Source organism: Biomphalaria glabrata, chromosome 5, assembly GCF_947242115.1.
Source record: "Biomphalaria glabrata chromosome 5, xgBioGlab47.1, whole genome shotgun sequence".
NCBI classification, from domain to species: domain Eukaryota; kingdom Metazoa; phylum Mollusca; class Gastropoda; family Planorbidae; genus Biomphalaria; species Biomphalaria glabrata.
Genome location: NC_074715.1, coordinates 36387143 through 36411922, shown reverse-complemented (window position 1 = coordinate 36411922; position 24780 = coordinate 36387143). Strand labels below are relative to the sequence as shown.

The following is a 24780-nucleotide window of genomic DNA, read 5'->3' as shown; positions in this document are numbered from 1 at the left end:
GATGAAGTGACATTGTTATTTAAGAGAGTAGACGTAACAAAAGCTTGTGGACCGGACAAAATTAGTGGCAAGCTGATCAAGCTATGTGCGGAGCAAATTTCTTCTATCTTCTGTCATATCTTTAACCAGTCATTGCAAACGTGCGTAATTCCAAACATCTGGAAAACTTCAGAAATCATACCAGTGCCTAAGAAACCAAAAATAGATTGCTTAAATGATTTCCGCCCAGTAGCACTAACACCTATTGTTATGAAATGTTTTGAAAAATATATTCTTAAACAACTTGTAGCAAAAGTCAATAACAGCCTAGACCCTCACCAATTTGCATACAAAGCAGCTAGAGGAACTGAGGATGCCATTCTATTGCTTTTGGACCAGCTTTATAAGCATCTCGATATACCCAAAACATATGCACGAGTCCTCTTCGTAGATTTCTCCTCGGCTTTCAATACCATACAGCCACATCTAATGATAAACAAACTGAGTAACTTAAATGTAAGCCCTTACTTGCAAGCATGGGTTCTAAACTTTTTAACCCAACGGCCCCAGTATGTTAAAGTCAACAACACCAAATCGTCAACTCGAGTACTATGTACGGGTGCTCCACAAGGTTGTGTACTTTCTCCTGTGCTATACACTCTTTACACTAATGACATAAGAAGCATCTATGACTCAGTTAAACTCATTAAATTCGCTGATGATACTGCCATAGTCGGTCTTATTTCAGGAGACGAAACTCAGTATCGAAGCTCGATAGAAGAGTTTACAAACTGGTGCACCGACAACTTTCTAGAACTGAATGTAACAAAAACTAAAGAACTTATAATAGATTTTAGAAAGAAAAAACAAACTATACGTGAACTGCAAATAAACACTACATCTATAGAACAAGTAAAGGCATATAAATATCTAGGCATTATCATCAACAACAAGCTTTCATGGGAAGACCACCTTGGAACTCTGACAAAGAAAACAGCCCAGCGACTCTTTTTTCTATACAAACTCAACAGTTTTAAATTAAACAAGAAGATCCTTGAGACATTTTACGGCGCGACAGTACAAAATCTGCTAACATACGGAATAAGTTGTTGGCAAGGCAACGCCTCATCTAAACTGTTGCAACGTCTAGAAAACATCATTAAAAAAGCATCAAAAATTACACTCACAACATTACCACATTTAAAGGAACTTTTTGAAAAAACGTGCCTAAGAAAAATCGAAAAAATCTTGGAAGACAACGGCCACCCGCTCCATCAGAACTACGCCAGGTCGTCGCGAAGTGGGCGACTGCTGTCAATCAAAACAAGAACGGAGCGGTACAAAAACTCGTTCGTACCTCACTCGGTCAGACTCTATCACCGCCACTCATTGATCAGGGAACATGAAATGCACCAAGATACCTGTGTGTAGTCGCTGAATGAACTCTTTATGTTGTCTGTTGTATTTATGTGTATTTTTCTGTTGTGTTGTCTTTATATGAGAAACGAGTCCTTGTAATCACAACAAATTTCCGTAAGGATCAATAAAGCAGTCTTAGTCTAAGAAGACATGTTCCATCAGACAGGGGAGATAATAGAGACAGCCTGTATTGATTTAAAACAAGGGACACAACTTGGTGTGGATGACGAAATAGATGACAGTATTAAGTGCGAAGGGCCAAAACTCGGTCAAGAAAATGAATAACATTTGTTCCCGCCCAGAGTGCTGCGTCTAACTTGTTTATCTGATGCTATTTGTGTCCCGGCGAAATTCATGACAGTTAATGTGACGACAAGGGAAAATCAAGGACTTTACTTTCGTCACGGGAAGACCAGCAGGGAAACAGAACAGATTAGAGATAGTCTATCATATAGTCTCTGTAGATCTATAATATAGTCTCTGTAGATCTATGATATAGTCTCTGTAGATCTATAATATAGTCTCTGTAGATCTATGATATAGTCTCTAGATCTATAATATAGTCTCTGTAGATCTATAATATAGTCTTTGTAGATCTATAATCTAGTCTCTGTAGATCTATAATCTAGTCTCTGTAGATCTATGATATAGTCTCTGTAGATCTATAATCTAGTCTCTGTAGATCTATGATATAGTCTCTGTAGATCTATGATATAGTCTCTGTAGATCTATGATCTAGTCTCTGTAGATCTATAATCTAGTCTCTGTAGATCTATGATATAGTCTCTGTAGATCTATAATCAGTCTCTGTAGATCTATGATATAGTCTCTGTAGATCTATGATAAAGTCTCTGTAGATCTATAATATAGTCTCGGTAGATCGAGTACCTTCCAGAGTGCCGTTAGAGGAAGTGACTAGGTTAGTTAGAAAAGATTGGTCAGAGGAATGCAAACCTAATCGACAAATCGACCATGTGGTCTATAAGGCAAATGATGTAAATGTCATCTGTTTCTGTGGTTCACGGTTAACGAGGGTGTCATGTGGCCAAGTGAACATTGATACTGGCCATTGGAAAGACATAGCCCTAGACTGCATTACGTGGAGATGGTGACCAAGAAAGCTATGGACAGCGTAAAAATGATGGGCCTCAGCTCTTGAGGAAAAGCGTTCCATACGAAAAATAGCTGGCTCCTCTACCTACTAAGTGGACGGGAGTGTCTCTGCAAAGTAGGGCCTCCACAGTCACGTGAAAGTGTTGTACGAGATGAACCATAGTCGTTACGACTGAAGGAGGCCATGTGGCCTGACAATTAATGTCAGGCGCCCATTAGAGCTGGGTGGATCTCAGGCTTCACTAGGATTCAAACCCGGGACCCCTGATTCAGAAGCCAAGTGCTTTACTACTTAACTATCACGCCTTCCGGAAATTGTTATACTTGTTATAAATTGTTATAGGCCTACTTGTTATAAATTGTTGTGAGCGTGAGGACCAATTACAGGGTCCTATAAGACATCTGTCTTGAACAGTTACAGTTACAATTGAATTTGTATTAGTCCCCTGGGTTGGTGAATACTAGTGTAAGTCGTAGTATATTTTTTTTTAATGAAGTGCCTATAAAAAGTTGACCTAGTTGTAAGTAAATATTCAATTATTATGAAGTATCCTATGTAAATACTGCGACTTGTATCTCGTTTATCATAATGTCAATCAAGTGGTATGTCCATGAACTCAGTCGGACTATAATGTCACACATGTATAATCTCCTCTAGATCAGAGCGCCACGAAAGGTCAAAGGTTATATATATTGCTCAAACATCCCTCTATTAATTCTGTTCCACTCCGGGAAAAAAACATTTGATGACTAAAGGGGAAATAACTCTGCATGTTAGCAATTTGGAAATTATATTAATAAAGTTTGAGGTACCCTTGGTAATTTACTAATATTACTGATTCTAGTCTATGAAACTAAGAAAGTCTTGCTAAACGAGATAAGCTGAAATTTTAAACATATTAAAAATCGGTTTCAAAATTGGCTTAATTATTGGAAAATGTAACTTTTTTTCATGCATTATTTTTAAGAAAAAATGTTTTGGGCTTTAAAAAATACAACAAATCCTGTGCAGAATAAATGATTGCCTTTAGGGACATTCTGGAATCGGCGGTCCTTTGGCTACGGCCCTTTCATCTCCCTCCCCACTCCCCCTTGTTGGTTAGCACTTGTTTCAAAAGTCATTGAACTTTTTTGTTTTCAGAGAGTCGACGTCGATGATCTTCAAGTGTGACCAAGAAAGAAAACTTCGCTTTTAGAAAATTGTTGACTCGTCTATTGCTTGTCTAAACCATGGAGTACTTTTATTGTAAGGAGATGTGAGATCCACTGGGAGTCCAAAGAATACATCCATCATGAGGCTTTGGGGATCTCAATCTGGACTGTTCATGATCTCCGCCCTTGTAGTTAGAGACGACGTTGCGACCCAAGCAATACCGTTTGGTGTACGTGATCCCAGTACAGTGTTTAATGGAGGCTTTATGATGGACGCCAGAAGGAATATCAAGTAAGAAAACGTAAGGTTGTGAGAATGTCGTTGCGTCTGTCACGTGACCACAATATTGTAGAGTCACCATTGTTTCGTCTGTCACGTGACCACAGTATAGTGGAGTCACCATTGTTTAGTCTGTCACGTTACCACAGCATAGTGGAGTCACCATTGTTTAGTCTGTCACGTTACCACAGTATAGTGGAGTCACCATTGTTTAGTCTGTCACGTTACCACAGTATAGTGGAGTCACCATTGTTTAGTCTGTCACGTTACCAAAATATAGTGTAGTTGCCATTGTTTAGTCTGTCAAGTTACCAAAATATAGTGTAGTTGCCATTGTTTTGTCAATCATGTTACCTCAATATAGTGGAGTCACCATTGTTGACTCATTTACAACGGTTTTGTTTCTCTGCTGATTTTAGTGAACCTGAAATTCTAACCATTTCAATTCTCGCTGGCTCTGATATGCAAAAAGAATTATGCATACAACACCACGCAGTTAAAATGGTGAATTTTCTTGACAGACTTTTAAAGTTATGGCTAATACGATTTGTTCTACATTTGGTTCAGTGTTTTGGGCGAGTTTTTTTTTTATTTTCAGAGAATCTCCAAGCCTCATCATAGAACAGTTATAACTAAAAGCTTAATTTCGCCTGCAATTAAACTATCTAGTTACAAGGGGGAAGGGTATTGAACGGACCGAAGTTTTATTTTAACGTTTCCATGACAACGATTCCTCGAACTCTGACGATAGTATACTCTATCAGTGAACTAAATGTAGACATTGCCCTAATATAATTAGATCTTTCGTTCTTCCCTTCTGGACGTAAAATAATGATAGTTGCCTCAACCCTCAAGGTATTAAATTTAACTACTTAGATACAAAGTAATTTTTCTCTTCCTATTTCTTCTTTGTAACTCTCTCTCTCTCTCTCTCTCTCTCTCTCTCTCTCTCTCTCTCTCAGCAATTATTGTGACATTTAACTGGTCATTCTAATGTTGTTGTTTTTTTTATTTATTACTTTGTCCATAATTTACTGTCTTAAAAAATTATTCTGTGGCTGTATATAGCAAGATGTTATTATGACGCCGATCGATAGATTCCATTTCAAAACTTGCTTTTGTTTCTTTAGCTTTAATGATGACAACTAGTGACATTTTCAGAGGCCACGACCCTAAGTCTGTGTTCACCCGAGGCAGTTAGAGCAATGTCTTGGCTAAATATCATTCACATACACGTGTGGCTTGGGAAAAGGAACGAAAGATTGTATCAATTATTATTGCAAAAAATTTATTAAAATTAATCAATAATCAAATCATGAATCATTACAAAGGATGTTATAAAATAAAGAATTAGCCTATGCTAAGTGGTCATACCTGTGTCTGTAGAGGTCCGTAGTTGTCATACCTGTGTCTGTAGAGGTCCTTAGTGGTCATACCTGTGTCTGTAGAGGTCCGTAGTGGTCATACCTGTGTCTGTAGAGGTCCGTAGTGGTCATACCTGTGTCTGTAGAGGTCCGTAGTGGTCATACCTGTGTCTGTAGTGGTCCGTAGTGGTCATACCTGTGTCTGTAGTGGTCCGTAGTGGTCATACCTGTGTCTGTAGTGGTCCGTAGTGGTCATACCTGTGTCTGTAGTGGTCCGTAGTGGTCATACCTGTGTCGTGGGTCTGAAAGGAAGAAGGAACAGAGACATTGGTTAATAGTTTTCTTGCAGTTCTTATTCCATGTGCTAGAACAATTTCCCACAAGTGCTCCTTCTTCCTTAGTGCCATTAGAGAATGGAATGGGTTGCCGAAATCAGCCAGGAAAACCAACGACTTAGCAGAGTTTTTGTTTTACATGTTTCGGATGTTCCTTCAGCGTTGAAGATAATTACTTCCTAGTCCAAACCTCCCGCAGGACGACGGGGGATGGGAGCGGGCAGGGTTTGAACCCGGGACCATCGATAAATCTGAACGACAGTCCAGCGTGCAAACCGCACGACCAGGCAGCCATCCAAGAGTTAAGAGTTTAAGTCATTAATTAACATGCATGACTAGATTGACACGAGATGCGTAGGATGTAAATATTTCCACTGTAGAAGTAACGTCTGTAATATATAAGACTAGACATATGTTTACCCGCGACCCGCGGGTCTTTATTTGCGCATTACTGTCGATATAGTCACTGAGAGTGTTTTGTAAACAATTAAACAAAATAATAATGTAATAAGTAAAGCGAATGTGTCAATGTAAAAAAAGTGTGAATGAAGCTATTAAATCAAAATAGCTAATAGGCTTAATTAAATCCATTTTTTTTTTCAAATTAAAACATTTGCTTGTAGGCCTACATATATTTGATTAAAATTTGAGATGAATAGACTAAATTTTGTATGTTCATGTGTATAAAGTATAAAGTAGATCTTGAGGTAGACGTAGATCTAAATCTACACTAATCTAGAGTTCTGTGCTGCGCATGTGTGAACTTTTTTTCATGAATGAATATAGGCCTATCTCAACACGGCTACGCAGCTTTAGCGAACAGCGAACGAATGTATTAAAAATGCTTTAGAAAAACAAATTTGAATGTTAATTTGATTAAAATATCAAATGAATGGACAATAATTAGTATGTTTATGTGTTAAAGCATAAAACTATCTTTGCGAAAAGAAGTTTTATCTTCTTAGAGTTCAGTAAGAGTTTTAGACCTAGGCCTAGGAATAGACTCAGACCTCATTTGGTAATGTCTAATGAAAGAATGTTCGCCAGGAAATCTGTAGATATCAGGAACTAATTTATGTAAAAAAATGCTTTTGAATAATCTAGTGGATTGGATTTATATGTATGTTAAACGTAGCTAATGATCCTTTCACGTTATTTCTCTTTCGCTACGACAATAAAATTAGGTTTGCGAAAATGGGTTTACCCGAAGTCGATACATTCTTATCTATTAAAAACGAAAAGAGCGATAGCTTAGTTAAATAAATGGGATTATAAAGTGAACAATTAAACGAAATAATTTTTAGTACGCGATTCATGAATGAATATAGATCTAGGCATATCTCAACTCGGCTTCGCAGCTTTCGTAAACGAATGTAGCTTTAGAAAACCAAATTTGAATGTTTATTTGATCAAAATATGAAATGAATGGACTTAAATTAATATATTTATGTGTTAAAGTATAAAATTATCTGTGCGAAGAGAAGTTTTATCATCTTAGAGTTGGATTAGAGTTTTAGATCTAGGGATGGGATTATAAAGTAAACAATTAAACGAAATAATTTTTAGTACGCGATTCATTACGGTATTGTCTAATGAAAAAATGTTCGTCAGGAAATCTGTAGTCACAGATATCAGGAACTAATTTATGTAAAAAATGCTTTTGAAACACAAAATTGAAGGTTAATTTTATTATATAATGAAATCAATGGATCTTCTTTTGTATTTTCATGCGTCAAAGTAAAAAAACTATCTGCGCAAAGTGTATTTCTTAAAATTAGATCTAGGTCTAAATCCTTTCTATCTTTTCTTATGTCAACATTGTAGACATGGCCTAGATCCATAAAATACTATAGCTGTAATAGAGTCGGACAACTTTATTTTTTTTGAGGGTCTTAAGTTTGTTTTAGGGCTACAATACATACACTACGGTCTAAGTTGGTACCCAAGGAACATTCCTGCCTAGTTTTATCAAGATTGGTCAAGCGGTTTTGATGTCTATAAGTAACATACATACATACATACATACATACATACCCCTCACATTCTACTTTATAATATAGATAACATAATCCAATAGGGTTTGTTGGACTAGTCGTTTCGTTTCTTTGATTAAAAAGTATTGGGCCGGAAGTCGCTTTTTTTATTTATTTATTTTATGAGTATTTTACCCAAGATATGTGTTGTTTTTTTAGGACTAACTTATTTCATGTACCCGGCATTTTCCGATACACAATTTAATACACAAAGTAATTGTTGAAAAAAATTGTAGTGATTTTAAACTTTAAATGATTACTTAAAAAGGTGTTACTCTAATCAATTTAAATATTATTTTGTTATGAATGTCACTGTTTATTTTGTGTCTGTTCTAGTTTCTTAAATTTTTCTTGAGTAAAGGGGTCGTGTTTTCTCCTAATGGGTATACCTGATTTCTCCAAGCAGCCGTAGTAAAATATTGGTCCTAAATTATGCTATGTTTATAAACGAAAAATCGCATGGCTGCATTATGATGAATGTACGTGTTAGTTCAATATATTTTATATTACTAGGTAACTATAAATAACCGCATAAATAGATGTAAGTTTAATTATTTTTTTTCTGTTAGATAAAGTCATATGGCAAATTTTTGTTTATATCCTAATTCTAAAAAGGAATTATAATAGAATGATACAGTAAAAATAATCACTAAGTTTTTCTTTTAATAGTTTTGAAAGTCTAACTGAGTTTGTGTTTGTGTACACAAGCTACAATATGAGTCAGTCCATCTCTTCTGACTATTTAGAAATGAGTGTAAAAATGTAGGCTTCGATATTTTTAGCCTGAATTTAAGAAGTTACAATCTTCAAACAACTAATATATTGCCTCTTCCATAAAACTTTGTACTTAAAAAATAAATTTATCCAATGCTCGAAATCCTGCTTGTATACTTAGGCCCTATTTAAATCGATCCGGTATCAATGTATTAAGTAGCAATAACCCCGCAAAAAAATTAAAAGAAAGAAGATTGAGATATACATATATTTTGTGACGGTACGCACCGGTACGGGGTACCGGCACCTTTTTTCAATGTCGGGAAAAATGATTACCTTTTTTTTGTAATTCAACGTTAATTGTTAATTTATTATTAGTTGAAAGTTAGGCAATCTATCAATGAGTAGGGGCCTACTGGAGCCTCTTTTTTATTTTTACAAAAAAAAACAAAAACAACACTTTATATACTTTCAGCCGACATGCTGTATTATTAAAAACACCTCTATGTGAACTTCTCAATCATCTAGAGTCTTAGACAGTCATTATTTTAGACTAGATTTAAGTAGAGTCTAGACCTAGATTTAGTAGGCCTATTATTATAAAAAAAAATAATCAGTCATTATAGACATCATTCGCAATTTTATTATTAGGTCTAGGCATTGAAAAGTAAATCTATTAATAAACTATAATAGATCTAAGTCTAAGTACTAACTTATTAAATAAGTCATTATAAGTAGAAGTATTATAATGAATATTGTATAGATCTAGATTGACAAGATTATAGATAAATCTATGGATAGATCTCTAGTTTAGTAGATTAAGTATAGAGTATAGTAAACGTATTACAGTATTATTAGATCTATGTCTTATGTCTATATCTAATAATTTAAAAAAATTTAGTCTTTATTAATATCTAGACTTTTTTCTAATAAAAACTGACTATAGGCATAGCATAGGCTAGACTCGGCAATCTAGTCTCAAGATAGAATCTATAGGCCTACTATTACTAGATCTATTCGATTTATATATATATATATCTAGACTAGAATTAGATTATAGATCTTAATATACTAATGGAGAGATGATATGGGGTGTTAGCTAATAGCGTTGCACAAGAAACAAACCTAGGTTTTTCTAAACTCTAATACTTGGTATGTAATAGTAAAACAGCACCTACCTAAATAAATCGTAATAGCAATCAAAAACCTATATTTATTGTAGTATATATAGGTCTGTAGTTGTATTTTATATAGCCTTCGTAACTTCTTCTATAGAGAAATGACTTTTTTTTTTTTTTTTAAACTGAAAATTGGGCTATTCGCGTTTGACACATATATAATTTTTATGTTCAGCAACAAACCCTATTGGAATTAAAATAAACTACAGAGTTCATGTATTTAAAAAAAAAAACTTATGTAGGGTCCAGTGAAACTTTAAAAGATAAACATTCAAGAAAAAAAATCATTTTTGTAAATACCTGTTGGTTTGTCGTTTTGTTGATTTCTTGCTTTGTTAATTGTATTTTGCATTATTAAAAACAAATTACTTTATCAACATTTTGTTGTCACTATTATTCCATTTCTAAATAGCTCTTATACAAATATCATTATGTAGCATTTAAATTGCAATGGTGAAATCACAAATGTTAGTTCCCAATGAATGCATGACAAGACTCTACACTTGATATGAAATAAGGTTTGTCTTTGAGTCTGGAAATTCAAGAGGCGTACAGTATTTTACCTAACTACCAAGAGCCCTATTTGTGATCTACATATTTTGCCACATACATCGCAGACATAAACGTCTGCCGGTGGTCGGTCAAGGTTCTCTTTTCGCCATCTACGTCTATCCACGATTGTAGATTTCCTTTTGGTCTCAAATGTGTATTCCGCGGCCTTGTTATTAATTCTCAGCTGTCTCTTTCGGAAGCCGCCTGATGCCAGATGCTCCCTTCTATGTCAAAGCAAGCTGGCGCCTTATCTTATTTTGCATGTATGCCAGGTAGGCGCATGTGTTATTACGACCACTTTTCAGCTCAACAAAAAAGGTTTGTTTTTTTTTTGGTAATGAAATATTTTAAATGACTTGAAAAGAATGTCTCACAAAAAATTGTACAACGACATTTTCTGATCCAATAGAGCAAGTCTTTGTGCATTTCAATGTCTTTCTATGTATGAGTTTTTATACAATTCTTAGCCTACGTCCTAGCACTTCAGTTTTCTGTTATTCGATCAGAGAGAGGAAGAATCTGGCTCTATGATGTTTTTAGTAGATCTTACGTAGCATGGATCCTCATGCCTATTTATCACTCTACCCCTGCCAAACCAGTCAGGATCTTCATGCCTATTTATCACTCTACCCCGGACAAAACCAGTCAGGATCTTCATGCCTATTTATCACTCTACCCCGGACAAAACCAGTCAGGATCCTCATGCCTATTTATCACTCTACCCCGGACTAAACCAGTCAGGATCTTCATGCCTATTTATCACTCTACCCGGACAAAACCAGTCAGGATCCTCATGCCTATTTATCACTCTACCCCGGACAAAACCAGTCAGGATCCTCATGCCTATTTATCACTCTACCCCGGACAAAACCAGTCAGGATCTTCATGCCTATTTATCACTCTACCCCGGACAAAACCAGTCAGGATCTTCATGCCTATTTATCACTCTACCCCGGACAAAACCAGTCAGGATCTTCATGCCTATTTATCACTCTACCCCGGACAAAACCAGTCAGGATCCTCATGCCTATTTATCACTCTACCCTGGACAAAACCAGTCAGGATCTTCATGCCTATTTATCACTCTATCCCGGACAAAACCAGTCAGGATCCTCATGCCTATTTATCACTCTACCCCGGACAAAACCAGTCAGGATCCTCATGCCTATTTATCACTCTACCCCGGACAAAACCAGTCAGGATCCTCATGTCTATTTATCACTCTATCCCTGGACAAAACCAGTCAGGATCCTCATGCCTATTTATCACTTTACCCCGGACAAAACCAGTCAGGATCCTCATGCCTATTTATCACTCTACCCCGGACAAAACCAGTCAGGATCCTCATGCCTATTTATCACTCTACCCCGGACAAAACCAGTCAGAATCCTCATGCCTATTTATCACTCTACCCCGGACAAAACCAGTCAGGATCCTCATGCCTATTTATCACTCTATCCCTGGACAAAACCAGTCAGGATCCTCATGCCTATTTATCACTCTACCTCGGACAAAACCAGTCAGGATCCTCATGCCTATTTATCACTCTACCCCGGACAAAACCAGTCATGATCCTCATGCCTATTTATCACTCTATCCCTGGACAAAACCAGTCAGGATCCTCATGCCTATTTATCACTCTACCCCGGACAAAACCAGTCAGGATCCTCATGCCTATTTATCACTCTACCCCGGACAAAACTAGTCATGATCCTCATGCCTATTTATCACTTTACCCCGGGCAAAATCAGTCAGATGAAACCGAGGCTACTGCTTCTGGAGGAAGAAAGCAAATGTTTTTTCAAGGCTCTTAAGTGTACGAAGAATCTACAGTGTGCATTATTTGCTGTTCGTTTTATGGATGGGGGTGGGGCTGGTGGGTGGGACTAGTGACGCCTCTCCATGTCCATTGTTTCTATGTTATTGTCCCAGGTTGTGATGATACAGTCTCAGGTCTCGGTGCTGAACTCATCTATTAAAAATATGTGCAAACGTCATGACACTTCCTCTAGTGGACTGCGTAATGTACTGAACAGGGGGAGATGCGCTCATCAACTTGAGTGGGCAACAAAGAGATCTGCTTTTAGGTCAAGCTTGGAATGGAAGGAGGGGGTAGCGAAAAGGGAGGCGGGTATGTGCAGCTGAGGGATTGGTCAGACGCCAGAATGTGTGACAATCAGGCGGTGTGGCGAAACCAGGCGGACTGACGACCGAGCGACAAATCTATTGTGGATGGTAGACTCCTAAATGTCAAGAGTTTTCGCAATGTTTGCATTGCTGGATTTGTTCCTAATGCTGATGTGTGTTTACTAGAGATAAAAACGTGTGTTTACTAGAGATAAAAACCTGTGCTTTCTAGTTTATACTTGTTGTGTTAATCAGAGTTTCCACCAAATGGATAAAAAACGCACTCGGAGATATTCAGACACGATCACGTGATTTCTCTGAACCAGCATGGAGAGACGTAACCATTTGTTTTTCTAAATGAAAACTAATGGATTCTGTTGTTTCTGTTTCTTAGTGTGCATAGAAACTGTGACATTTTTTTTCAAGTCATTTATTAACTAAGCTGTATGACAATAAGTCATTAATCAACTAAACCCTAAACATGTCATTCAATCATATCACTATGGCATGGTTTTAATTCGTATCAGTATGACATGTCATTAAATCATAGTAATTGTTTGCCAATGAAAGATCAAGAAATACACTTTTGAAACAAGTGATGACCTGACACCAGAGTACTTGTAACAATGTGATGTACAATGTAGAGAAGGACTTTGAATGGTGCTGGAATCATATTGGATTTGTTTACTGTTCTTTTCATCAATAGATCCATTTTGTTGTTTTTTTTTCCCTTTCTTTTCTTGACATTAACCTATGTACGTGGCACGTTTTTTTTTTCTGTCGCATGTGAAGGCGGTACAGCTACGCGCAGTCAAGTTGAAAATAAATTTCTGTTAGTGTGTCTGGCACCTATACTCTAATCTTTAAAGCAATTCTCTTTCCATGTTGATGCTGACCTGAGACTGTGTGTTTGGCAATAAGTTGTCTTCTTGAAGCGATTAGACTGTGTTCCTTTTCTACCTTTCCAGTAGGGAATAGCAAAACACTTAATTAGATCTTGAGAAATCGATACAAACATTTTGGCAACTTTCACAGTACACTTTGGCAATGGACAAATTTATAAAAAAAAAAATATTTACATTTGAATTCTGAACTATATGATTACGTTGAAAGACTTGACAATAAATCTACTAATGTTTGTTTTTTAATTTCTCTCTATTTTAGTCTTTAGTACATTGAAGATGAATTTAAAAAAAAAAGGTCTTCAGTTCTGTAAAATTCTTAAGCGAACCTGTATACATATATATGACCTCTTTCAGTCGCGAAACGACAATGGATCATTTCATGAGATGCCTGGACATTAGCTGTGATTGGAACGATGTCGCCCACACAATTCAGAGTTTTGCTCCTCCTAGGTGGGTAGCCAGTGGCTAACGAGACCCTTCTGTCCGAAGCTTACTCGTTTCGGCGCCAGTTACTTACCTTCGCCCCTTTTCCTGTTAGTGACAGGACGTTGACGTTGAAAGACTTGACAATAAATCTACTAATGTTTGTTTTTTAATTTCTCTCTATTTTAGTCTTTAGTACATTGAAGATGAATTTAAAAAAAAAAGGTCTTCAGTTCTGTAAAATTCTTAAGCGAACCTGTATACATATATATGACCTCTTTCAGTCGCGAAACGACAATGGATCATTTCATGAGATGCCTGGACATTAGCTGTGATTGGAACGATGTCGCCCACACAATTCAGAGTTTTGCTCCTCCTAGGTGGGTAGCCAGTGGCTAACGAGACCCTTCTGTCCGAAGCTTACTCGTTTCGGCGCCAGTTACTTACCTTCGCCCCTTTTCCTGTTAGTGAAAACTGTTCCGCCGGACTCAATGTCTGAGCCCTACGTGAAGACCAGGATTTGAACTTGTTGTCAGAGGCTATTTGAGACGCCATTAGGAAACATTTGGTAGGTAGTGAAGTGCTTATATCCATTACTACTTCCGGTAATGACAACCTTGCAGAACCTATACACGCAACATGACAGAATGATTGAGTTAGCCTCTGCTAAAGTGATTTGAACACTTCGTCTCTAACAAAATATAAAAATAATAATCAGAAACTAATTTGAATTTAAAAACTTCTCTGTGGTTGTTGAATGTTGATTTAGTTCTAATAGCTAATGGAAAACAGAATAGATATAGATCTTTTACTGCCGACCCACTGGTTATATTTATGGAATACATTTTACAACGTTTGCATTATGACACGTACTTTAATGAAACGTCTCTTGGCCATGTTTGGTTGCTGACATCGTGTTCCTAGTCCCTGTGGATTGGATTTGATGACATTGTAGTCTGTGTGGGCTTGATTGCACACTGTTTGTTGTCTTTGTAGCCTAGATGTTACTTTTTTAGCGGCCCCCGAAGGGGAAATAGATGCTATTAGTTTTGTCTCAATGCGCTATGATCATATCACTTGTCTGGACCAGTTGTGAAAGGGAGAGTGAAGAAGAAGGTATCTTGGTTTTTTAAATGCATTAAAACAATGTTCATTCAGAGCTCAAGAGTCCTCAGGGGGACTAACTCAACTTATACCACCATATCTGTCAAGTACGATTTTCTTTCCTTGTTCAAGATACCAAATAAAATAATTAAATACCAATAGTTAATTAGCTGATTGGTTAATTTGTTATTGATTCTTCTGTTGTCGGGTAAAAGAAATAATTGTGCAAAATTTTATTTTAATCCTACATAGGGTGTTGGAGAAATAAAGTGTACAAACTTTTTACCATACAGACAGACAGACAGGGTGAGTTGATATAAGCTTTATAAAAAATCGCTTCTGAACAACTTACAATTTGATAGAGTAACGTCATGTGATATGTACAGAAATCTAAAAATGTATTAAACGTAAAACAATTATGGATTTAGTTTTCGTATTGAACAAATGTCTCTGGAATGCAAGACTCGCCTATATATGCCTCTAAGACTCGCCTATATGCCTCTAAGACTCGCCTATATATGCCTCTAAGACTCGCCTATATATGCCTCTAAGACTCGCCTATATATGCCTCTAAGACTCGCCTATATATGCCTCTAAGACTCGCCTATATATGCCTCTAAGACTCGCCTATATGCCTCTAAGACTCGCCTATATATGCCTCTAAGACTCGCCTATATGCCTCTAAGACTCGCCTATATATGCCTCTAAGACTCGCCTATATGCCTCTAAGACTCGCCTATATATGCCTCTAAGACTCGCCTATATGCCTCTAAGACTCGCCTATATATGCCTCTAAGACTCGCCTATATATGCCTCTAAGACTCGCCTATATGCCTCTAAGACTCGCCTATATATGCCTCTAAGACTCGCCTATATGCCTCTAAGACTCGCCTATATATAGGCCTCTAAGACTCGCCTATATGCCTCTAAGACTCGCCTCTAAGACTCGCCTATATGCCTCTAAGACTCGCCTATATGCCTCTAAGACTCGCCTATATGCCTCTAAGACTCGCCTATATGCCTCTAAGACTCGCCTATATGCCTCTAAGACTCGCCTATATGCCTCTTAGACTCGCCTATTTGCCTCTAAGACTCGCCTATATGCCTCTAAGACTCGCCTATATGCCTCTATGACTCGCCTATATGCCTCTAAGACTCGCCTATATGCCTCTAAGACTCGCCTATATGCCTCTAAGACTCGCCTATATGCCTCTAAGACTCGCCTATATGCCTCTAAGACTCGCCTATATGCCTCTAAGACTCGCCTATATGCCTCTAAGACTCGCCTATATGCCTCTAAGACTCGCCTATATGCCTCTAAGACTCGCCTATTTGCCTCTAAGACTCGCCTATATGCCTCTAAGACTCGCCTATTTGCCTCTAAGACTCGCCTATATGCCTCTAAGACTCGCCTATATATGCCTCTAAGACTCGCCTATATGCCTCTAAGACTCGCCTATATGCCTCTAAGACTCGCCTATATATGCCTCTAAGACTCGCCTATATGCCTCTAAGACTCGCCTATATGCCTCTAAGACTCGCCTATATATGCCTCTAAGACTCGCCTATATATGCCTCTAAGACTCGCCTATATGCCTCTAAGACTCGCCTATATATGCCTCTAAGACTCGCCTATATGCCTCTAAGACTCGCCTATATGCCTCTAAGACTCGCCTATTTGCCTCTAAGACTCGCCTATATGCCTCTAAGACTCGCCTATATGCCTCTAAGACTCGCCTATATGCCTCTAAGACTCGCCTATTTGCCTCTAAGACTCGCCTATATATGCCTCTAAGACTCGCCTATATGCCTCTAAGACTCGCCTATATGCCTCTAAGACTCGCCTATATGCCTCTAAGACTCGCCTATATGCCTCTAAGACTCGCCTATATGCCTCTAAGACTCGCCTATATGCCTCTAAGACTCGCCTATATGCCTTTACATATTAGAAGTGAATTAAGCTCGTAATGAAATTGACGTGTGAACGGCGACGCAGTTAAATTGTTGTTGATGTCAAGTGAGAGTTAAATTGTTGTTGATGTCAAGTGATAGTTAAACTCTACGGTGCGGGTTCGCACAGACTCCTTTTATTATCTTCCCCATTTACGACTGAGTGTCATTATCTCCGCATGCAAAATTCAAGGCCGGGCAGCACTGATCAATCAGGAAATGAACACTGATTAACAGAGGGCGCTTCTGTTCTGTTTGGGGGTTGGGGGGGGGGGACAGTTGAGGTAACAATTAGCGTGATGGAAGTGAAAGTCGATGAAGTGTTATCTGGCAACATTTAGCAGACGTACAGACGCATTCAGTCATACACAATTAAGCTTGAAAAAAAAAAAGTAATTTAGATTACAATTATCGAAAGTAGCTCCATATCACTCTCACAATATACAATTCAATGCTTTGTAATCTATTTGTGAGAAGAACATTTTAAAACAATTATCTTCCAAGAATTTTTAGCAGATCGATTCTTGACAAGTGTTCTCTTTTACTAAATGAGAGTTAGAAAGTAAACTTTTACTCGAAAACTCAAAGCCATACATACCTATCAAAAGAACATTCATTTAGTGTTCGTCCTAAAGACCAGGTAAGCCCTTTGTTGTTGATACATCCTTGCGCAGAAAAGTTTATTAAAATTTTCCTGGCGGTGCAATTTAAATAAAGCACTAAAAAAAAATCCCTAGCGATAGAGAAAATAATTTACAATTAGTTTGTCAAATATTCTCTTGTCCACCCAAAACTTATTTCGTTTATTATATTGTATTCACGAGATATTCTTGTGATCTATAATAATTAAATTATTTTTTAATTGCTCAATTAAATCTATTAGTTTGTTCTTACTGTCAGTTGCGTGTGTACCTGTGTGAGCAGGGAGAGGTCAACTTCCCCTAGAGCAGGCATGTCAAAAAAAACTTAATAGGACCTGAAAATTGGGCTAAAAAAAAAAGTAATAAAAATATTTCAATTGGTACAAATGTATTACTGTTAGTCTAGATATATTAAAAATTAATTACATAATTGAATCAAAATAATAGATGCAATTTCACTTAATATAAGCTTTGTTTCTTAAAAAGAATATTGTAGATATTTTTGTTTAGCTCTTATGACTTTATTGTGAATAAGGAAAAGAATTTGAGCATACCATATTAGGTCTATGCATTACATAACATTGATATTTATATTGTGTAATATATTTTCTTTGTGACCAATGTCACCAGAATACTAAATGTGGCAAACAAAAGACAGCCACACTTATTGGTCATGTTCAGATTACGAGATACAAATAGCAAAACATTTTATTGCAATAACAATAGTAGGCCTACTACAAATTAAGTCTACCTGTTTATCGCTATGCAGTGCTTTTTACTTTGCTTTGAGAGTTATCTTTCCTTTTCGTTTTCCATTGTTAAAACTGGGATTGCCCTATTTCCACAAAAACAATGATGGAATAAAAAAAAGTCTGACGCTACTTTTAATTATAGATTTGACAAATTCATTTATCGTGTGAGAATGTCATCGTCCATCTGTCCAGCTCATTCGATACAGAATGTAACAAGCCAGTGTGTGTTGTCATTGATTTCTGAGACGTAACTGTTCATCAAATACCTCATTTCATTTCTCCAGCGGCCGTTAGTCCCGGGAGAGCTTCGTTGCTACTAGACAAAGACTGGATCAAATTACACATAAATATATGTCAACATTATTATTACCTGAGTATGTGGGCGTACTTTGATGTCCAGATTTGGTTAGAACAGTGAGGTCCAGAGAACTCAAAGTGCCGCTCACTAAATTATACTAGCCATGGTTCATCCTTAGAATTTAGGATATTGTAATTAATAGTCATTTGTAACTCTTAAAATAATAAATCCTGTAGCGTTGTGAACATTGATAGTAGATCTATAGTATTTCCAATAAAAAAGATAATCTTGAAAAAAAAACCACTACAAATTGCAATAGGGTTACTGAGAATAGAAAAGGCAGTAAATTTTAATAAAGATTTAACTACACTAGACGCCCAGTTGTTTATGATTCAACTACACTAGATGCCCAGTTGTTAATAATTCAACTACACTAGACGCCCAGTTGTTAATAATTCAACTACACTAGATGCCCAGTTGTTTATGATTCAACTACACTAGATGCCCAGTTGTTAATAATTCAACTACACTAGATGCCCAGTTGTTAATGATTCAACTACACTAGATGCCCAGTTGTTAATGATTCAACTACACTAGATGCCCAGTTGTTAATGATTCAACTACACTAGACGCCCAGTTGTTAATAATTCAACTACACTAGATGCCCAGTTGTTAATGATTCAACTACACTAGACGCCCAGTTGTTAATAATTCAACTACACTAGATGCCCAGTTGTTTATGATTTAACTACACTAGATGCCCAGTTGTTAATAATTCAACTACACTAGATGCCCAGTTGTTAATGATTCAACTACACTAGATGCCCAGTTGTTAATAATTCAACTACACTAGATGCCCAGTTGTTTATGATTTAACTACACTAGATGCCCAGTTGTTAATGATTCAACTACACTAGACGCCCAGTTGTTAATAATTCAACTACACTAGACGCCCAGTTATTTATAATTCAACTACACTAGATGCCCAGTTGTTTATGATTCAACTACACTAGACGCCCAGTTGTTAATAATTCAACTACACTAGATGCCCAGTTGTTTATGATTCAACTACACTAGACGCCCAGTTGTTAATAATTCAACTACACTAGATGCCCAGTTGTTTATGATTCAACTACACTAGATGCCCAGTTGTTAATAATTCAACTACACTAGATGCCCAGTTGTTAATGATTCAACTACACTAGATGCCCAGTTGTTAATGATTCAACTACACTAGACGCCCAGTTGTTAATAATTCAACTACACTAGATGCCCAGTTGTTAATGATTCAACTACACTAGACGCCCAGTTGTTAATAATTCAACTACACTAGATGCCCAGTTGTTAATGATTCAAATACACTAGATGCCCAGTTGTTAATGATTCAACTACACTAGACGCCCAGTTGTTAATAATTCAACTACACTAGATGCCCAGTTGTTAATAATTCAACTACACTAGATGCCCAGTTGTTAATAATTCAACTACACTAGATGCCCAGTTGTTTATGATTTAACTACACTAGATGCCCAGTTGTTTATGATTTAACTACACTAGATGCCCAGTTGATAATAATTCAACTACACTAGATGCCCAGTTGTTTATGATTTAACTATACTAGATGTCCAGTTGTTAATAATTCAACTACACTAGATGCCCAGTTGTTAATAATTCAACTACACTAGATGCCCAGTTGTTAATAATTCAACTACACTAGATGCCCAGTTGTTAATAATTCAACTACACTAGATGCCCAGTTGTTTATGATTCAACTACACTAGACGCCCAGTTGTTAATGATTCAACTACGCTAGACGCCCAGTTGTTAATAATTTAACTACACTAGATGCCCAGTTGTTTATGATTCAACTACACTAGACGCCCAGTTGTTAATAATTCAACTACACTAGATGCCCAGTTGTTTATGATTCAACTACACTAGACGCCCAGTTGTTAATAATTCAACTACACTAGATGCCCAGTTGTTAATGATTCAACTACACTAGATGCCCAGTTGTTAATAATTCAACTACACTAGATGCCCAGTTGTTAATGATTCAACTAAACTAGATGCCCAGTTGTTTATGATTCAACTACACTAGATGCCCAGTTGTTAATAATTCAACTACACTAGATGCCCAGTTGTTAATGATTCAACTACACTAGACGCCCAGTTGTTAATAGTTCAACTACACTAGATGCCCAGTTGTTAATGATTCAAATACACTAGATGCCCAGTTGTTTATGATTTAACTACACTAGATGCCCAGTTGTTAAAAATTCAACTACAATAGATGCCCAGTTGTTAATAATTCAACTACACTAGATGCCCAGTTGTTAATAATTCAACTACACTAGATGCCCAGTTGTTTATGATTTAACTACACTAGATGCCCAGTTGTTAAAAATTCAACTACACTAGATGCCCAGTTGTTAATAATTCAACTACACTAGATGCCCAGTTGTTAATAATTCAACTACACTAGATGCCCAGTTGTTTATGATTTAACTACACTAGATGCCCAGTTGTTAATAATTCAACTACACTAGATGCCCAGTTGTTAATAATTCAACTACACTAGATGCCCAGTTGTTAATAATTCAACTACACTAGATGCCCAGTTGTTAATGATTCAAATGCACTAGATGTCCTGCTGTTTATGATCTAGTTACACTAGGTGCCCATTTGTTTATGATCCAGCTACCTAGGTGCCCAGATGTGTCTGATCCATCATACATCATACAAAATGCACCAATTGTGCATGATTAAGCTAAATTGGTGCCCAGTTGTACATAATCTTGCTAAATTTGGTGCCCAGTTGTGAATGATTCCGCTAAATTGGTTCCCAGTTGTGCATGATTCAGCTAAATTGGTGCCCAGTTGTGCATGATTCAGCTAAATTGGTGCCCAGTTGTGCATGATTCAGCTAAATTGGTGCCCAGTTGTGCATGATTTAGCTAAATTGGTGCCAAGTTGTGCATGATTCAGCTAAATTGGTGCCCAGTTGTGCATGATTCAGCTAAATTGGTGCCCAGTTGTGCATGATTCAGCTAAATTGGTGCCCAGTTGTGCATGATTCAGCTAAATTGGTGCCCAGTTGTGCATGATTCAGCTAAATTGGTGCCCAGTTGTGCATGATTCAGCTAAATTGGTGCCCAGTTGTGCATGATTCAGCTAAATTGGTGGCTAGTTGTACATAACCCAGCAAAATTGGTGCCCAGTTGTACATGATTCAGCTAAATTGGTGCCCAGTTGTACATGATTCAGCTAAATTGGTGCCCAGTTGTACATGATTCAGCTAAATTGGTGCCCAGTTGTACATGATTCAGCTAAATTGGTGCCCAGTTGTGCATGATTCAGCTAAATTGGTGCCCAGTTGTGCATGATTCAGCTAAATTGGTGCCCAGTTGTGCATGATTCAGCTAAATTGGTGCCCAGTTGTGCATGATTCAGCTAAATTGGTGCCCAGTTGTGCATGATTCAGCTAAATTGGTGCCCAGTTGTGCATGATTCAGCTAAATTGGTGGCTAGTTGTACATAACCCAGCTAAATTGGTGCCCAGTTGTACATGATTCAGCTAAATTGGTGCCCAGTTGTGCATGATTCAGCTAAATTGGTGGCTAGTTGTACATAACCCAGCTAAATTGGTGCCCAGTTGTGCATGATTCAGCTAAATTGGTGCCCAGTTGTGCATGATTCAGCTAAATTGGTGCCCAGTTTTGCATGATTCAGCTAAATTGGTGCCCAGTTGTGCATGATTCAGCTAAATTGGTGGCTAGTTGTACATAACCCAGCTAAATTGGTGCCCAGTTGTGCATGATTCAGCTAAATTGGTGCCCAGTTGTGCATGATTCAGCTAAATTGGTGGCTAGTTGTACATAACCCAGCTAAATTGGTGCCCAGTTGTACATGATTCAGCTAAATTGGTGCCCAGTTGTGCATGATTCAGCTAAATTGGTGGCTAGTTGTACATAACCCAGCTAAATTGGTGCCCAGTTGTGCATGATTCAGCTAAATTGGTGCCCAGTTGTACATGATTCAGCTAAATTGGTGCCCAGTTGTGCATGATTCAGCTAAATTGGTGCCCAGTTGTGCATGATTCAGCTAAATTGGTGGCTAGTTGTACATAACCCAGCTAAATTGGTGCCCAGTTGTACATGATTCAGCTAAATTGTGTTGTAGGTTATGTATGCTCTAATAAATAATCTAATAAAATACTCTGAAAGACACAAAGATAAAGGCACATTCCTCGTTCCCTATATTAGGACAAATTTGTACAAATGCTCCTTCTTCTCTAGTGTTTTTAGAGCTTGCAATGTATTGCCTGAGCTAGCAGAATTAAGAATCTTGGTGAATGGTAATGCATGACGCGTAGGACGTAATCATTTTCTTTTTTTAAGCAACGCCTGTATTATATAGGATCTAGTTACACTGCGTACCTATGTGTGTGATCTACCTACACTTGGTGCTGAGTTGTTCTTGACTTAGCTACACAGGTGCCCATTTTTACACGATCTAGCTACACAGGTGCCCATTTTTACACGATCTAGCTACACAGGTGCCCATTTTTACACGATCTAGCTACACAGGTGCCCAGTTAAATGTGTGTCTATAATAAATGAAATGTGTATACATTTATTTAAAATATTTTGTATTTGGAGGCGCCAATGGGAGAGGCAGCAGACGTGTTGTGAGGCATTTGAATAATGTTAATGACTGACAAGCATCCAACGTGTCAAACACAGACATTGCAGAAAGTCAGACGTAGACGTGGTAGACATGCCAGACGTAGACGTGGTAGACATGCCAGACGTAGACGTGGTAGACATGCCAGACGTAGACGTGACATACAAGTCAGATGTAGACGTGGTAGACATGCCAGACGTAGACGTGACATACAAGTCAGATGTAGACGTGGTAGACATGCCAGACGTAGACGTGGTAGACATGCCAGACGTAGACGTGGTAGACATGCCAGACGTAGACGTGACATACAAGTCAGATGTAGACGTGGTAGACATGCCAGACGTAGACGTGGTAGACATGCCAGACGTAGACGTGACAGACAAGTCGGATGTAGACGTGTCAGACAAGTCAGACGTAGACGTGGCAGACAAGTCAGATGTAGACGTGACAGACAAGTCAGACGTAGACGTGGCCGACAAGTCAGACGTAGACGTGACAGACAAGTCGGATGTAGACGTGTCAGACAAGTCAGACGTAGACGTGTCAGACATACCAGACGTAAACGTGACACACACGTTTGATGTAGACGTGACAGACAAGTCAGACGTAGACGTGGCGGATAAATCAGATGTAGACGTAGCAGACATGCCAGACGTAGACGTGGTAGACATGCCAGACGTAGACGTTGCAGACATGCCAGATGTAGACGTGACAGACAAGTCAGACGTAGACGTGGCAGACAAGTCAGACGTAGACGTGACAGACATACCAGACGTAAACACACACGTTTGATGTAGACGTGACAGACAAGTCAGACGTAGACGTGGCGGACAAGTCGGATGTAGACGTGTCAGACAAGTCAGACGTAGACGTGTCAGACATACCAGACGTAAACGTGACACACACGTTTGATGTAGACGTGACAGACAAGTCAGACGTAGACGTGGCGGACAAATCAGATGTAGACGTAGCAGACATGCCAGATGTAGATGTTGTAGACATGCCAGATGTAGATGTTGTAGACATGCCAGATGTAGATGTGGTAGACATGTCAGACGTAGATGTGGTAGACATGCCAGATGTAGATGTGGTAGACATGCCAGATGTAGATGTGGTAGACATGCCAGATGTAGATGTTGTAGACATGCCAGATGTAGATGTTGTAGACATGCCAGATGTAGATGTGGTAGACATGCCAGATGTAGATGTGGTAGACATGCCAGATGTAGATGTGGTAGACATGCCAGATGTAGACGTGGTAGACATGCCAGATGTAGATGTGGTAGACATGCCAGATGTAGATGTGGTAGACATGCCAGATGTAGATGTGGTAGACATGCCAGATGTAGATGTTGTAGACATGCCAGATGTAGACGTGGTAGACATGCCAGATGTAGATGTGGTAGACATGCCAGATGTAGATGTGGTAGACATGCCAGATGTAAATGTGGTAGACATGCCAGATGTAGATGTGGTAGACATGCCAGATGTAGATGTGGTAGACATGCCAGATGTAGATGTGGTAGACATGCCAGATGTAGATGTGGTAGACATGCCAGATGTAGACGTGACAGACATGCCAGATGTAGATGTGGTAGACATGCCAGATGTAGATGTTGTAGACATGCCAGATGTAGACGTGGTAGACATGCCAGATGTAGATGTGGTAGACATGCCAGATGTAGATGTGGTAGACATGCCAGATGTAGATGTGGTAGACATGCCAGATGTAGATGTGGTAGACATGCCAGATGTAGATGTGGTAGACATGCCAG

General features: G+C 38.1%; 1 protein-coding gene across 5 annotated transcripts in view; it reads left to right on the top strand.

Annotated features, from left to right (window-relative positions):
- LOC106059450 (uncharacterized) overlaps positions 1–24780 on the top strand; it is a 63566-nt gene that overhangs the window by 11176 nt on the left and 27610 nt on the right. For 2 of the 5 annotated variants that reach the window (XM_056029024.1, XM_056029022.1), the window contains exon 1: positions 12270–12583. Coding sequence is in view for 1 of the 5 variants with exons in the window: in XM_056029020.1 (XP_055884995.1) it covers positions 3804–3955 (152 nt within the window). In the remaining 4 variants the exon portion in view is untranslated. Of the gene's footprint in view, positions 1–3652; positions 3956–12269; positions 12907–24780 lie in introns of those variants that run through there. The other 3 variants (XM_056029023.1, XM_056029021.1, XM_056029020.1) reach the window with 2 other exon arrangements.